Here is a 17,899-nt window from a genome sequence, read left to right on the forward strand (position 1 = left end):
AGTGAAACACCTACAGAAACACAAGTGAAACACCTACAGAAACACAACTGAAACAACTACAGAAACACAAGTGAAACACCTACAGAAACACAGCTGAAATACCTATAGAAACACAACTGAAACACCTATAGAAACACAACTGAAACACCTACAGAAACACAACTGAAACACCTACAGAAACACAACTGAAACACCTATAGAAACACAACTGAAGTACTTACAGAAACACAACAGAAACACCTATAGAAACACAACTGAAACACCTACAGAAACACAAGTGAAACACCTATAGAAACACAAGTGAAACACCTACAGAAACACAAGTGAAACACCTATAGAAACACAAGTGAAACACCTATAGAAACACAACTGAAACACCTACAGAAACACAAGTGAAACACCTACAGAAACACAAGTGAAACACCTATAGAAACACAACTGAAACACCTACAGAAACACAACTGAAGTACTTACAGAAACACAACAGAAACACCTACAGAAACACAACAGAAACACCTATAGAAACACAAGTGAAACACCTATAGAAACACAAGTGAAACACCTACAGAAACACAAGTGAAACACCTATAGAAACACAAGTGAAACACCTATAGAAACACAACTGAAACACCTACAGAAACACAAGTGAAACACCTACAGAAACACAAGTGAAACACCTATAGAAACACAACTGAAACACCTACAGAAACACAACTGAAGTACTTACAGAAACACAACAGAAACACCTACAGAAACACAACAGAAACACCTATAGAAACACAAGTGAAACACCTACAGAAACACAACAGAAACACCTACAGAAACACAACAGAAACACCTATAGAAACACAAGTGAAACACCTACAGAAACACAGCTGAAATGCCTACAGAAACGCAACTGAAATACATATTGAAACACAACTGAAACACCTACAGAAACACAACTGAAACACCTACAGAAACACAAGTGAAACACCTACAGAAACACAGCTGAAACACCTATAGAAACACAGCTGAAACACCTACAGAAACACAACAGAAACACCTACAGAAACACAACTGAAACACCTACAGAAACACAACAGAAACACCTACAGAAACACAACTGAAACACCTACAGAAACACAACTGAAACACCTACAGAAACACAAGTGAAACACCTACAGAAACACAGCTGAAACACCTACAGAAACACAACAGAAACACCTACAGAAACACAACTGAAACACCTACAGAAACACAGCTGAAACACCTACAGAAACACAACAGAAACACCTATAGAAACACAACTGAAACACCTACAGAAACACAACAGAAACACCTACAGAAACACAACTGAAACACCTACAGAAACAGAAGTGAAACACCTACAGAAACACAGCTGAAGTACCTATAGAAACACAACTGAAACACCTACAGAAACACAACTGAAACACCTACAGAAACACAACTGAAACACCTACAGAAACAGAAGTGAAACACCTACAGAAACACAGCTGAAATACCTATAGAAACACAACTGAAACACCTACAGAAACACAACTGAAACACCTACAGAAACACAACTGAAACACCTACAGAAACACAACTGAAACACCTACAGAAACACAACTGAAACACCTACAGAAACACAACTGAAACACCTACAGAAACACAACTGAAACACCTACAGAAACACAAGTGAAACACCTACAGAAACACAAGTGAAACACCTACAGAAACACAAGTGAAACACCTATAGAAACAGAAGTGAAACACCTACAGAAACACAACTGAAACACCTACAGAAACACAAGTGAAACACCTACAGAAACACAAGTGAAACACCTACAGAAACACAACTGAAACACCTACAGAAACACAAGTGAAACACCTACAGAAACACAGCTGAAATACCTATAGAAACACAACTGAAACACCTATAGAAACACAACTGAAACACCTACAGAAACACAACTGAAACACCTATAGAAACACAAGTGAAACACCTACAGAAACACAGCTGAAACACCTACAGAAACAGAAGTGAAACACCTACAGAAACACAAGTGAAACACCTACAGAAACACAACTGAAACACCTACAGAAACACAACTGAAACACCTACAGAAACACAGCTGAAATACCTATAGAAACACAACTGAAACACCTATAGAAACACAACTGAAACACCTACAGAAACACAACTGAAACACCTATAGAAACACAACTGAAACACCTACAGAAACACAACTGAAACACCTACAGAATCACAAGTGAAACACCTACAGAAACACAACTGAAACACCTATAGAAACACAACTGAAACACCTATAGAAACACAACTGAAACACCTACAGAAACAGAAGTGAAACACCTACAGAAACACAACTGAAACACCTACAGAAACACAGCTGAAACACCTACAGAAACACAGCTGAAATACCTATAGAAACACAACTGAAACACCTATAGAAACACAACTGAAACACCTACAGAAACACAACTGAAATACCTATAGAATCACAACTGAAACACCTACAGAAACACAGCTGAAACACCTACAGAAACACAACTGAAACACCTACAGAATCACAAGTGAAACACCTACAGAAACACAAGTGAAACACCTACAGAAACACAACTGAAACACCTATAGAAACACAACTGAAACACCTATAGAAACACAACTGAAACACCTACAGAAACACAACTGAAACACCTACAGAATCACAAGTGAAACACCTACAGAATCACAAGTGAAACACCTATAGAAACACAACTGAAACACCTATAGAAACACAACTGAAACACCTACAGAAACAGAAGTGAAACACCTACAGAAACACAACAGAAACACCTATAGAAATGTCCGAATGTGTGTCTGGCCGTTAGGAGGATGTGGTTCTGGACATATGAATCTTCACTGCACACTGGCTACATTTTCATCCGCTGCTTCTTCTTCCTATTCAAATACAATGTGTACACCAGGAATAGAGGAATAGGTGTTCCTGTCCGGCCTGGGGTTTGTCTCTGTATGTGTCCAGTGTCTTTGTGTGGGTGAGTTTTATCCAGTTTACTAGGCCTGCTCACAGAGCTCAACAGCTGAATGGATCCAGGCTTGCAAACAGGAGGAAAATCCATGTTTTTTCCCCCTCAGCAGAAGAGAAAATGGTGAAGCCAATGGAAGAGAAAGCCATAAATAGAGTGTAATAATGTCACCGGGGGCTGTTACATACGAGCCCCGTTGCCATTTAGACAAGGCGGCAGCCCCAGGAGAACGTTCTTCTGATGCAGAGCACCTGCTGCTTCTCCTTTGTTCATTTATTTCTCTATTTCTCTTCTTTTCTTTCTAGTCTTCCATCTTTCTTCCCCACCGCCTTTCCATACTTCCGTGGCTAAATCGACCTTTAGTTAGGCTTTAGTTCTGTGTAATTATTCGAGTAGTGGGAGTGGAGAACACTACCACAGACAGGGGATGAAATACATTCCTAAAGTTGTCATGAAAACTGCATCTGACCTTTTTCTCTCTGCCTCTCAGTGAAACATATGTTGACAACCAAAAAGAGACCCGTTCTGAACTCTGAATCCTCCAGTTTAATCCTCCAGTTTAATCCTCCAGTTTAGGAACAGGCCGAGAGCACATTTCACTAAAATACTAAAAATTCTCATGTGATCAGATTAGTTTCAACTAAATTAGTTTAAATTCAGCACGAATCAAATACTTGGGTTTGATGGTATTTACTGTTCTTGGTTAGGTCAGTAACCAAGAACAGAACTGATGTGCTCTGATTCAAAGAAGGTTGACTCAGTTCATCTGGACACAACGTTTATTGACAGAAACGTTTCATCACTTTCACATCATTTTCATGCATGATGAAACATATCTGTCAATAAATGTGATGAACTGATTCAACCTTCTTTGATTCCCCCCCCCCCAATTGTGTCTGGCCAATTACCCCACTCTCCCGAGCTGTCCCGGTCTCTGCTCCACCCCCTCTGCTGATCCGGGGAGGGCTGCAGACTACCACGTGCCTCCTCCCATACATGTGGAGTCACCAGCCGCTTCTTTTCACCTGACAGTGAGGAGTTTCACCAGGAGGACGTAGCGCATGGGAGGGTCACGCTATTCCCCCCCAGTTCCCCCTCCTCCCCGAACAAGCGCCCGACCAGAGGAGGTGCTAGTGCAGCGACCAGGACACATACCCACATCCAGCTTCCCACCCGCACACACAGCCAGTTGTGTCTGTAGGGACGCCCGGCCAAGCCAGAGGTAACACGGGGATTCGAACCGGCGATCCCTGGCAACGGAATAGACCGCCACGCCATCCAGACGCCCCTCTTTGATTTTCTTACCTGGATTATTGAGCATGCATCAAGACAATGTACTATGGGGCTTCACAGCACTTCTATAGCAGGAGATCGAACGAAGAATGTTTCACGTTTGCATGCTCTGCATTCAGCAGCCGTGCAGCGGGTATGAGAACAGTTATTCAACAGTGTTCGTGTGAAAGGAGAAAGACAGAGAATTCACCAGGGGTACGGACTCCGGAGGAAGACTTTTGCTTGGAGGAGCTGTTCTGGGGATTCTTGGCAACTCAGCGGACACCATGATGTGTCTTTAATTGCACTAGTTTGATTATTTGGTGGCTAGCGAGGTGCGTTTTTGACCAGACCATCTGCCCAATACATCTTTTAATCTTTTACAGGAATATACTGAATCTGAATTGAACCTAGAGCTCCTTCGGAAAGTATTAACACCCCTTCATTTTTTTACATTGTGACACTTCCAAATTTTAATACATTTTAATAGTTTTCTTCCTTCAGTAGCACACTAATTTTAACTCATTTATATTTTTTCTCGATTCATTACATTCAAAACTCATGCAGAAGTATTCATCCCCCAGAGTCAATACTTTAGATAGGCCTCTGGCAGCAACTGCAGCTACAGTATGAGTACTCTCAGGTATGTCTGTATGAGGTTTGAACACGTGATTTTTGGAATTATTTTTAATTCCTCCATTATGATCTCTTCCAACTATGCCAAATTAAATGAAGCGTGTCAGTGGACTGTAATCTTCAAGTTATACAACAGATTTTTGATGGGACTCAGGTCTTTTCTCAGGCCCTTCCAGAATATTAGCCAGTCTTTAAATCCTAACCCTAAATACGGACTTCTTGCTGACTGAAACAGGCTGTACTGAAGGATTTGTTGGTGTTTGGCTTTATCTATTGCCCTTGATGGTAGCAAGTTTCCAGTCTGTTCCCTCGAAAACAGAAATGATTTTATGGCTAAAAGCAAACTCCAGATGTGTCTTAACGTTCTTTAAGAAATTGTTTATTTCTGCACAGTTTCTGCCATTTCAGCCTGTAAGCTCCTGTAGGTGATCTGTTGGTCACGTCTCTGACAGTTGGCCTTTTGTCCAGTTACTCACGTCTCACTGTTCATATTGCATCAAGGAGGAGAGGCAGGGTCGCAGATGAGGCCTAGGTTCGTAACAATGTGATTATGAGAAATGTAGATATTTGTTTTGTATTACATTGAGGTTGCGCTGGTATACTAAATCTTTATTTGTCCTTCTGCTTAGAATCTACGCAAAGCCTACGCCGTAGCCTACGCAAGTGGCCTACGCCATTGTGAGCATTCATAGTTGTGCAGTCTGTGTTGATCTGCAATTACACCGCCAAAATACTAGTCAGCGATGGACATTCTATGGTACTGCGTTGACCTTCTCGCAGATGGTCGAAGTATCTTCGTATACTTCAAAATGTGGCGACTGAAGCTGAGCGGATCATGTTGGAGTTTGAGCTGATGGATGCGGAACAACACTTACTTTTACTGAAATTCACGCAACGCAGAGAAGAGAGAAGACGTCGGGGGAGATGGGGTGTGTGGCCATTGAGGCGACTGAGGGGGAGTTTTCTGTGCTTGTCTGGCCAGTGAAAGACACGGGCGAGGAAAAGCATCTCGACTATTTTCGGATGTCGGCAGGTATAGCTGAAGATTTGGTTCGTCGTCTGCAACCATTTTTCTCGTATCGGTGTACACGTAGTATGCCTGTAGACATTACTCAGAGACTGGCAATCAGCATTCGAGTCGTAGCTTCAGGTGGAAGCCAACAGTCTGTAGCAGCTAGCTATAAGCTGGTGTCAAGCACAGAGTCCTCCATAATTTCGGAGGTCCATAAAGCTTTACGGAAAGCACTGCAGCCAATTCCTTCCCTGCCCATCAGTCGCCAAATGGGAAGCTATTGCATCTGTTATCCAAAGGAGTAGAATCAAGTGCAACTGGACTTGGTATTTATCCATGAAGACGTTTCGCCTCTCATCCAAGAGGCTTCCTCATTTTCTGCCTTTCTGACTAAACCAAGCTAGTCTGACGGCTGGTGATGAGACTCAGAATTTATCCTCTTTGGAGTGGTTGTCAGAGCTATAGATGTCCATGGCTCTTTGTGTTCCAATGATTACCAATGCCCGTCGCTAACAGAGCCATAGATATGAGTGGCTCTTTTGTGCTCCGATGTTATGGCGGCGCCCGTCGTTATCGGAGCTATTGATTTGCATTTGTTTAGCAGCGATGGTCGTTGGGGGTGTTAGTTTGGACTTCATTATTCAGTGGTCATGAGAATCGTTGGAGCCGTTAGTGACCGACTGCTGTTCTGGAGGCTAGGCTTCTTGAGTCTCCTGGGTAGAGATGAAAGGACAGCATTGTAAGTGGGAGATAGGTGGTGTCGCAGACCTTCTCCTCTGTTGAGGGATGGTTTTTCCAGTTTCACATAGATGGCTTCCTTCACCCCTCTTTCAAACCATCTATCTTCTCTGTCCAAAATGTGTACGTTGCTGTCCTGGAAGGAGTGTGTCTTCTCCTTTAGGTGTAGATAGACTGCTGAGTCTTGTCCTGAGGAGTTTGGCCTTCTGTGTTGGGCCATCCGTTTGTGTAGTGGTTGTTTGGTTTCTCCTATGTATAGGTCAGTGCAATCCTCATTGCATTGTACAGCATACACCAGATTGCTTTTCCGGGTGTGTGGTACACGGTCTTTGGGATGAACCAGTCTTTGTCAGAGTGTGTTGCTGGGTTTGAAGTATACCAGGATGCGGTGTTTGTTAAAAATTCTCCTGAGTTTCTCGGAGACCCCAGAAACATACGGGATGACTGTGCTATTCCTTCTGTTCCTTTTCTCCTCGTCGCTCAGGTGGTTGGTCTTTTTGGAATGTGTTGCAGTTTTCACAAAGGTCCAACTGGGGTAGCCGCAGGTTTTTAAAGCTAGCTTGGGAAAGGCACGAACTGAGGAAGCCTCTTGGATGAGAGGCGAAACGTCTTCACGGATATATACCAAGTCCAGTTGCACTTGATTCAACTCCTTTGGATAACCATGACCTGGATGAATGAGAACATTCACAGACCTATTGCATCTGATTTTTGGCGACTGGAACTTTCCAAGCTGTGTCATCAGCATAGACGGAAAACACGTAAATGTCAAGGCACCACCGCACGCACGGTTTACCGTGGAGGATGTAGGGGGATATGGGTGGGAAAGTGACGGGGGCATCTCAAAGGAGAGCAGATTTGGTTCTCTGCTGCTTGAACATAAACTGAGCCTGCCCCAACCAGCCAATCTTCCTGGAACAGCAGTCAAAATCTGCTGTGACTGCTGCGATATGTTGTTGATGCTGCGCTCCCCTACACAACAATCTCATACGTCCCTTTTCACATATGTCAAAGATATTGAATTCAATGAAAATTGTGTGTGTCTTCCTCAAGCTTGGGTCCTCTACCAGAAGCCTGGGAGTTTGAGGGCTGTGCACAGTATCTTAACTGTTCCCAGGGCCGCACTCTTCTTGACAGTGCGCTCAGATGTTGTTCCTGGAATCTGCTGGAGCCACTCTCCCAGTTTGTGGGTCACAGCCCCTATAGTGCAAGTAAATACACTAGGTTAATAAAAAAATATCTGGGTCAAACCTAGTCCATGAGCTTAAATAATTGGCGTCAACTGTTCAAAGTAACGGGGAGGGCAGAAGCGAGATGAAGAAGACAGTGCAGGCAGGGTGGAGTGGGTGGAGAAGAGTGTCAGGAGTGATGTGTGACAGAAGGGTACCAGTAAGAGTTAAAGGGAAGGTTTACAAGATGGTTGTGAGACCAGCTATGTTGTATGGTTTGGAGACAGTGGCACTGATGAAAAGACAGGAGGAGGAGCTGGAGGTGGCAGAGTTGAAGATGATAAGATTTTCATTGGGAGTGATGAAGAAGGACAGGATTAGGAAGGAGTATATTAGAGGGACAGCTCAGGTTGGACGGTTTGGAGACAAAGCAAGAGAGACAAGATGGAGATGGTTTGGACATGTGCGGAGGAGAGATGCTGGGTATACTGGGAGAAGGATGCTGAATATGGAGCTGCCAGGGAAGAGGAGAAGAGGAAGGCCAAATAGGAGGTTTATGGAGGTGGTGAGGGAGGACATGCAGGTGGCTGGTGTGGCAGAGGAAGATGCAGAGGACAGGAAGAGATGGAAACGGATGATCCGCTGTGGCGCCCCCTAACGGGAGCAGCCGAAAGTATATATCTGTACCCGGATTCATGTCTATTGTTCTGTTGTTTTAGTGTTATACATGTTATAACACTAAAACATGTTATTAGCGTTGCCTCTGCAGCTGTAATGAATTGGCCACGGTGACAGGATATGGGTATCATACATACTCTTAACAAAGCAAAATAAGGCCACTGGCAGAAAACTGAGCAGTTAGGATGTTCAGCGATACCTTTATTTCACAACAACTGTCTTTTAACTTCTATGTAGGTTGCATGTTAAGAGTGCAGGTTTGTAAGACTTTGTTTTGTATTACATAATAAAAGCAAAAGCCCTAATTCAGTTTCACCCAGAATGCTTGGATGTGTTTTGACTGTCTCCCCCAAGAGGACACACTTTGTTCTGGCATGCGCGTTCCCAGCGCATCCAGATAGAATAAAACATAAGTCAGTCAGTGTCTTACACCTTCCTCCGCCCCCGCTTTCTGCTTTGAACTGCACCCTCATTAACCACACGTTGACTCTCCGGCTCCTTTTGAAGTGGGGAGCAGGGAAGCCTACTGAGGAGCAGTATGCCTTTGGGCTGGCTTGATTGGACCATGTAGAAACATGTAACCTAGATTCTGGGGCCAGCGGGGTCCGGGGGCTCTTCTTCAGTCTTCTCTCAACAAGAGTGGAATGGAGGGAAAAAAGTGAAGGATGTCAGACTAGGAAAGAAAAAGGCAGCAAAGGAGGGTACCTGCGTAATCCCTCTTTTCCACGCTCTCTGTCTCTCTCTCTCTCTCTCTCTCTCTCTCTCTCTCTCTCTCTCTCTCACTGTCCCTACCTTTCTTTATCCCCTCTTTGGTTTTGGTCCTTCTATGCTCCTCTCCTCCTTGTCTCTAGTTGTCTCGTCTCCCTCCTTCTCCCTGTCCTCCTGTACCCCTTTTCCACTCTCCACCAGTCATCTCAGATACATCACCTCAGCAACACCTGAGTGTAGGGGGAGGTGCAGGCTTTGTTCCCACGCCTGAACACCAAAACCCTGTGAATGCATCCTGACGCCCCCGCCCGCCCCCCCCCCCCACACAGACATACACAGTCAGACAATTCCTGCTGTGCTTACTGACAGAGCATTCCTGCATGTCCGTCCAGATGGAAGCCAGACTGTGTAGACCTATAAAGTCGGGGGGTTAGTGGTTCAGCTCATGGCTAGTTGGGTGGGTGGGGGGGGGGTTCCTTTAAGTTAAAGATCACTCCTTCATCACCCACTAGCTTTGAAGTTATCCATGTGCTGGAATTATAAGGTTACAGGGCAACAACATTTAAACCACAATAACCTACAGTATATTGTCTCCTACCATGGTCTTCTGATTATGCAAGCCTCCTTAGACCACAGCGGGTCTTAGACAGCAGAACCAGTTAGCTCGTCCGTTCACAGTTTCTGTTTTGATCATTCACACATTGCTTCAGGTGGCCGTCTCCCTGGTGAGAGAGTGATGGGTGGTCTGTTGGCGTAGCAACGGAAGTGTTAAACTACTTATTCTCCTTACTCTAAAGATATGGTCCTGTACTTTCTAAGGCTTGGTAAGTCTACTGTGCTGAAATTCATGAAGAGCTTCGCATGAATTCCGTCAGAGACTCCCCTCTCCATATTGTAGCGAATTCAAGGGACAGCCAGGAACCGCCACAGCCGGGACACGAACCCGGGTCCCTCGCACCACAGGCAACTACATTAACCGGTCAACTAATGGATAAATAGACTCGCTAGCCCTTGGATCAGCCAAGATTCACTAGCCCTAGGCTGATCCGGATCAGCCAAGGGCTAGCAAGTCTATTTATCCGTGCACGTTACAATATTTACCTTTCATTCCATTCCCCTGCACTCAGCTGTTTACCAGTAACATTACATTACATGACATTACAGTCATTTAGCCGACGCTTTTATCCAAAGCGACTTACAGTAAGTGCATCATTTAACGTAGGAAATCAGAAGAACTACTAGTCATCAGAGGTCATAGTTGCATCTAAACAAGCATCCAAGAGCAAAACCAGTGCTAAAGTAAAAGTGCAAGAAAGAGATTTTTTTTTTAATTAGTGAATACAATAAGTGCTAAGAACAAGTAACAGGGCAGTAGTTCTTGAAGAGGTGAGTTTTCAACCTGCGGTGAAAGATGGGCAGCGACTCTGCTGTCCTGACATCAGTGGGGGGTTCATTCCACCACTGTGGGGCCAGGACAGAACAGAGCCGGGACCGGGTCGATCGGGAGCAAGAGGCCTCTGAGCAACGGGGCAGCCAGGCGTCCCGAGGCAGCAGAGTGAAGTGGTCGGGTGGGGGTGTAGGGCTTGACCATGGCTTGTCCAGTTTACTTGTATAACCCAAAATCACAAGGTAGTCCTGAAAGGCTTTACGATCAGTACAATATACAACAATATACAACATGCCACACCCTCCATCCTTGGATCCTAGACCCAAATGAGGAAAAAAATCCACAAGAAAAACCTTGTCGGGGAAAACAAATATGGGAGAAACCTCAAGAAGAGCAACAGAGGAGGGATCCCTCTTCCAGGATGGACAGACATGCAGGAGTTGTCAAAATGCATAAAATACACAAAATAACATAATTATAATGAAACATAGATTACACAGAGTGACGTAATGTGGAATATTTACAGTTAATGCATATACTTCTGCAAATGTAAATGTGTTGGGTAATGCAAAAGAATTGAATCAAGTGCAACTGGACTTGGTATATATCCGTGATTTTCACGGATATATACCAAGTCCAGTTGCACTTGATTCAATTCTTTTGGATAACCATGACCTGGATGAATGAGAACATTCACAGACGTGTTGGGTAATGAAATTGTAAAAAGAGTGCAAGGCAAGTTAAGTGAATGTGTGACCATCCAAGACAACATCAGGAAGTCATGTAGCGAAGAGCCAACGGGACCCCATGCCACAAAGCCAGCTCTGCTGAGTGGGGCCCTGCTGAGAGACTATACTTTACATACACACAAGAGGCGAGGCAGACTTCGACACAACATCCACACAGAGAAGGAAGACAAGAGAAGTGATGCAAGTGATGCAGCGGAAGACAAGAGAAGCAATGAGAGTGATGCAGAGGAAGACAAGAGAAGTGATGCAGAGGAAGACAAGAGAAGTGATGCGAGTCATGCAGAGGAAGACAAGAGAAGTGATGAGAGTCATGCAGAGGAAGACGAGAAGTGATGCAAGTGATGCAGCGGAAGACAAGAGAAGCAATGAGAGTGATGCAGAGGAAGACAAGAGAAGTGATGCAGAGGAAGACGAGAAGTGATGAGAGTGATGCAGAGGAAGACGAGAAGTGATGAGAGAGATGCAGAGGAAGACAAGAGAAGTGATGAGAGTGATGCAGAGGAAGACGAGAAGCGATGAGAGTGATGCAGAGGAAGACGAGAAAGGACGAGAGTGATGCAAAGGAAAATGAGAAGTGATGCGAGTGATGCAGAGGAAGACAAGAGAAGTGATGAGAGTGATGCAGAGGAAGACAAGAGATGTGATGAGTGATGCAAGACAAGAGAAGTGATGAGAGTGATGCAGAGGAAGACAAGAGAAGCGATGAGAGTGATGCAGAGGAAGACAAGAGAAGTGATGAGAGTGATGCAGAGGAAGACGAGAGAAGTGATGAGAGTGATGCAGAGGAAGACAAGAGAAGTGATGAGAGTGATGCAGAGGAAGACAAGAGAAGTGATGAGAGTGATGCAGAGGAAGACGAGAGAAGTGATGAGAGTGATGCAGAGGAAGACGAGAGAAGTGATGAGAGTGATGCAGAGGAAGACAAGAGAAGTGATGAGAGTGATAAAGAGGAAGACAAGAGAAGTGATGAGAGTGATGCAGAGGAAGACAAGAGAAGTGATGAGAGTGATGCAGAGGAAGACAAGAGAAGTGATGAGAGTGATAAAGAGGAAGACAAGAGAAGTGATGAGAGTGATGCAGAGGAAGACAAGAGAAGTGATGAGAGTGATGCAGAGGAAGACAAGAGAAGTGATGAGAGTGATGCAGAGGAAGACAAGAGAAGTGATGAGAGTGATAAAGAGGAAGACAAGAGAAGTGATGAGAGTGATGCAGAGGAAGACAAGAGAAGTGATGAGAGTGATGCAGAGGAAGACAAGAGAAGTGATGAGAGTGATAAAGAGGAAGACAAGAGAAGTGATGAGAGTGATAAAGAGGAAGACAAGAGAAGTGATGAGAGTGATGCAGAGGAAGACAAGAGAAGTGATGAGAGTGATAAAGAGGAAGACAAGAGAAGTGATGAGAGTGATAAAGAGGAAGACAAGAGAAGTGATGAGAGTGATAAAGAGGAAGACAAGAGAAGTGATGAGAGTGATAAAGAGGAAGACAAGAGAAGCGATGAGAGTGATGCAGAGGAAGACGAGAAGTGATGAGAGTGATGCAGAGGAAGACGAGAATTGATGAGAGTGATGCAGAGGAAGACAAGAGAAGTGATGAGAGTGATGCAGAGGAAGACAAGAGAAGTGATGAGAGTGATGAAGAGGAAGACAAGAGAAGCGAGTAGAATCAGTTGGAGAGGTTAGAGCAGAATAAAGAAGAGAACAGAAAGTAAGAGAATAAACAACAGTTACCGATCTCACGAAGACGGAAGCCGGAAACAGCTGTCCTGTCAGAGGCTGCAACATATGTAGAGAAGAACACAAAGATGGCAGTCTCCTGGTTAGACACGGTGTACAATCCCTCAGAGGTCCGGGGCAAACTGCTGGCGGCTGCAGTTTCGAGGCTGCTGGCAGTAGACCATCACTGCTTAGAAAAGTGCAGCCAGTGCAGCAGTAGTTTGGTTGGCACGCTGTGCTGGCAGGTAAAACAGAGACTGGTAGCTGTTGCATATAGGCACAGGACCAATATTGGTGAAATACACACATGCATGCATGTACACACTTTACCACTTTATTAACTGACACTAACACTGACACACACCCGGGCTTCTTGTCCCATAGCAACATAAACTAACTTTCTCCAGTATGTTCACACGTATCGCACTGCTGGGGCGGGTGGTATGGCGAGCGTAGAGGAAACAATTACACATGCTGTGGCCTGTGCTACAGTGACTGTGTGGAAAACAGCATTGGCCAACAGTGCCGATTTGAGTTCACAGACCAGTGGTCTCCACAGACCAGTGGTCTCCACAGACCACTGGTCTGTGGAGACCACTGGTCTCAGAGGAATTTTGTAGCTAATCTGTGTTCTACATCTCTCTTCTTCCTCCCCCTCTTTTGACTCTGACCAGATCACAGTGACAGAGACGGTGCTGTTCTTGGTCCAGTACACATCCAAAGAGTTTGACCGATCTGAGAAGACGGTTGTCACTGGGGACTGCTGTTACCTCAACCCCCTGGTTCGCAGGACTTTTCGCTTCCTGGGTAGGTCACAAGTTCACTGTGGGACTGACATGGAGCTTTGACCTGGAGCTGAATGAATCAAAGAGCTCTTTAGGCCACATCTGGGAAAAATTGACATTGTGTAATTTTGCTATTAATTTAGCAAACAAGATGTGATCGTGTCATCGCACACAAGAAATGACACTCGCCGTGGGGCATGATGAAAATAAACATGGGATTCTAGATATTTTCCCTCAGCAATGGACTACACATATATTGCTGCAATCTCTACCAACAAGCCATCGGTGGTTTACCATGCCTCACAGCGAGCGTCACTTTGCTGTGCCGGAATCAAGATCATGTCTTCTTGTTCACCGATATTGTAAAAGTACTGCCCGTGCGTGACACACCAGACCGTCTGAGGTGAAGACAGTGCAGTTAAGAGGTTTATTGACGCGCCAGAGTACACATGTTCATATGAGCAGTCCCAGCTGTGTGATGCTTGAGAGCAGTTTGTTGTGTACACATTTCAGATCTCCATAAGCTCATAAGAACATTACACAATATCGCTTTAAATTTGCCCGTGTTGCTTGCCCCAACCAAGGTACATTCACCCCGGACTTGTTTCTAACTTTGCTTATATATTTTTGTTCTTGTGTTGAAATGTTTTCTGTGTTGATGTTATCTAATTTCATGCTTGACTGTCCGGAGAAGTCTTGTTTTTTCCACTCTGCTTTCTTGACCTAATTTTAGGCGTGACTCTTTCACATGCTGCACTACCCCTCCTACTCCTCCTCCTTCTCCTCAGCATATTGTTTCAGAAGGTCTGCACACAGCATGGTAGAAGGCCAGTGAGTTTTAATCCCACTGGAACAGAACGGCCAGGCCCCAGGGGAGGATATTAGCCCTCCATGACTTGTGCTACGCCCTGTACTACATCAGCGCCGGGTTATTATCTGCAGAATGGCAATTATACACACACATAAACACCGATCAGCAAAAACATTAAAACCACCTGCCTAATATTGTGTAGGTCCACTTCGTGCCACCAAAACAGCTCTGATTCATCGAGGCATGGACTCCACAATACCTCTGAAGATGTCCTCTGGTATCTGGCACCGAGGCGTCAGCAGCAGATCCTTTAAGTCCTGTAAATTGCGAGGTGGGGCCTCCATAGATCGAACTTGTTTTTTCCAGCACATCCCACAGATGCTCAATCAGATTGAGATCTGGGAAATTTGGAGGCCAAGGCAACACCTTGAACTCTGTCATGTTCCTCAAACAATCCCTGAGCAATTTCTGCAGTGTAACAGTGTGCACTATCCTGCATAAAGAGGCCACTGCCATCAGGGAGTACCGTTGCCATGAAGGGGTGTAGCTGGTCTGCAACGATGTTTAGGTAGGCGGCACGTGTCAAAGTAATATCCACATGAATGCCAGGACCCAGGGTTTCCCAGCAGAACATTGCCCAGAGCATCACGCTGCCTTGCCTTTTTTCCATACTGCATTCGCTCCTCACCTACATCAGTGAGCCTTGGGTGCCCATGACCCAGTTCGCCGGTTCACCGGTTTTCCTTCCATGGACCCCTTTGGTAGGTACTGACCACTACATACCGGGAACACCCCACAAGACCTGTCGTTTTGGAGATGCTCTGACCCAGTCATCTAGCCATCACAATTTGGCCCTTATGATAGTTGCTCAGATCTTTACACTTGCACATTTTTCCTGTTCCAACACATCAACGTCGAGAACTGACTATTCACCTGCTGCCTGATGCCTGATACTATACCCCCCCCCCCCCAGACAGGTGCCATTGTAACGAGATAATCCATTATTCGCTTACCTGTCAGTGGTTTTAATGTTTTGGCTTATTCGTTGTATAACACACACACACACACACACACGCACACACACACACACACACACACACACACACACACACACACACACACACACACACACAAACACAGAGTCCGCTCTAGTTCTGGCAACTTTCTTTTCTTAATCGTTTTTCTTGTTTTTTGCATTGACAAAGTTCAGGATGCAGCACAGTACATGACCTGGCCATGCAGTTTTTTCTCGCTATCCAGCCACAGCTTACTTCCGTTTGTCCTCTGACCTGCTGCATCATAACGTTTTAAAGAAACACTATTTATCTCAATATTTAAGATATCAAAGAAACAAGATCATTTTCCTTTACAAATCCAACACAGGCTCCATACAGGTGCTTTAAAAGCAGATTAATTCAAGTGAATGTTAACATGTACGTATAAAATTGTAAATATATGAAAATGTACATAAATATAAATATTCTCTTGCTTCAGTACTTTGGAATAGTTCCTGATTCCAGGTCGCAACACCTGCACGCGCTGCAACAGTTGTTCAGATCTGCATTGCAGCACAGCGCAGCGTGTGCTTCCAGTCCCCCTGCTCTTCAGGATATAAGTGAGTGGATGAGATAAGGCTGCGAAGAGGATTATGGATTATTACCTGGATCCCTGAGGGGGAATCCACTCCGTGCCCCGGCTTTACCGTCACATTTACACATCTCACACACACTCTCCTTGTTCATGTCAGGAGGCTCTGGTTCCAGGCACAAGCCCCCCTCTCATCCAGGATCTCATGTGAAGAGGTCACCATGTATGATAGTACAGGATGCTATCTGAATGAGGTGCAGGATGCTATCTGAAACAGGTGCAGGATGCTATCTGAACGAGGTGCAGGATGCTGTCTGAAAGAGCTGCAGGATGCTATCTGAAACAGGTGCAGGATGCTATCTGAAACAGGTGCAGGATGCTATCTGAAACAGGTGCAGGATGCTATCTGAACGAGCTGCAGGATGATATCTGAACGAGCTGCAGGATGATATCTGAACGAGGTGCAGGATGCTATCTGAAACAGGTGCAGGATGCTATCTGAAACAGGTGCAGGATGCTATCTGAACGAGCTGCAGGATGATATCTGAACGAGGTGCAGGATGCTATCTGAACGAGCTGCAGGATGATATCTGAAACAGGTGCAGGATGCTATCTGAAAGAGGTGCAGGATGATATCTGAAAGAAGTGCAGGATGATATCTGAAAGAGGTGCAGGATGATATCTGAAACAGGTGCAGGATGCTATCTGAAACAGGTGCAGGATGCTATCTGAACGAGCTGCAGGATGATATCTGAAAGAAGTGCAGGATGATATCTGAAAGAGGTGCAGGATGATATCTGAAACAGGTGCAGGATGCTATCTGAAAGAGGTGCAGGATGATATCTGAACGAGGTGCAGGATGCTATCTGAAAGAGGTGCAGGATGATATCTGAACGAGGTGCAGGATGATATCTGAAAGAGGTGCAGGATGATATCTGAACGAGGTGCAGGATGCTGTCTGAAACAGGTGCAGGATGCTATCTGAAAGAGGTGCAGGATGATATCTGAAACAGGTGGATGTCTTGGTGTTAATAGGTGTTATTTCAAAGGGAGCTTAGGGATAGCGTTTTGCTGGAATTATCTTTTCTTTGGAAAGCATCAACTTAAGTGGCTTAAACTGCCTTTGATTTATTGTATTCTTTCAGCACTTGTGGATCCACAGAGGAGGAATCAGGAAGAACTTATTGTAATTTTTTTGCATGTACATGCATACACAAAGAAAAAGAAATTCTGTTTCCCCCAGCCCACACCAGTGCGACACAAAAGACAGACAAAAACACACATCCAAAATGCACACCACCATAAACATACAAAACAGAGAACAAAGCAAAAAAACACAAACAGTTAACAAAACAGTCCACTCAGGGCAACACAGTCCAAAAATTCCACTGTCCAGAGAAGGAACGCCAGCCAGGATGACTGTCGGAACTGCCGGTCTGCATGGGCTAGCAGTTAGCTTAGCCTGCCCCACTTCCGCTCAGCCTTCGAGATAGGGTGAGGAACTCGGACATCCGGAGGGAGTTCGGAGTAGAGCCGCTGCTCCTTCGCGGTTCGGGCATCTGATTAGGATGCCTTCTGGGCACCTTCCTTTGGAGGTTTACCGGGCACGGCCAACTGGGAGGAGA

The 17,899-nt window shown here is 44.9% G+C and overlaps 1 protein-coding gene across 1 annotated transcript in view; it reads left to right on the forward strand.

The window, feature by feature from the left end:
- The first annotated feature begins 13,180 nt into the window (after nt 1-13,180).
- LOC130130101 (phospholipid phosphatase-related protein type 5-like) overlaps nt 13,181-17,899 on the forward strand; it is a 71,692-nt gene continuing 66,973 nt past the window's right edge. The window contains exons 1-2 of the mRNA XM_056299831.1: nt 13,181-13,336; nt 13,766-13,898. Coding sequence (XP_056155806.1) covers nt 13,181-13,336; nt 13,766-13,898 — 289 coding nt within the window. The remainder of the gene's footprint in view (nt 13,337-13,765; nt 13,899-17,899) is intronic.

Source organism: Lampris incognitus, chromosome 19 (genome assembly GCF_029633865.1).
Source record: "Lampris incognitus isolate fLamInc1 chromosome 19, fLamInc1.hap2, whole genome shotgun sequence".
Taxonomy (NCBI): Eukaryota; Metazoa; Chordata; class Actinopteri; order Lampriformes; family Lampridae; genus Lampris; species Lampris incognitus.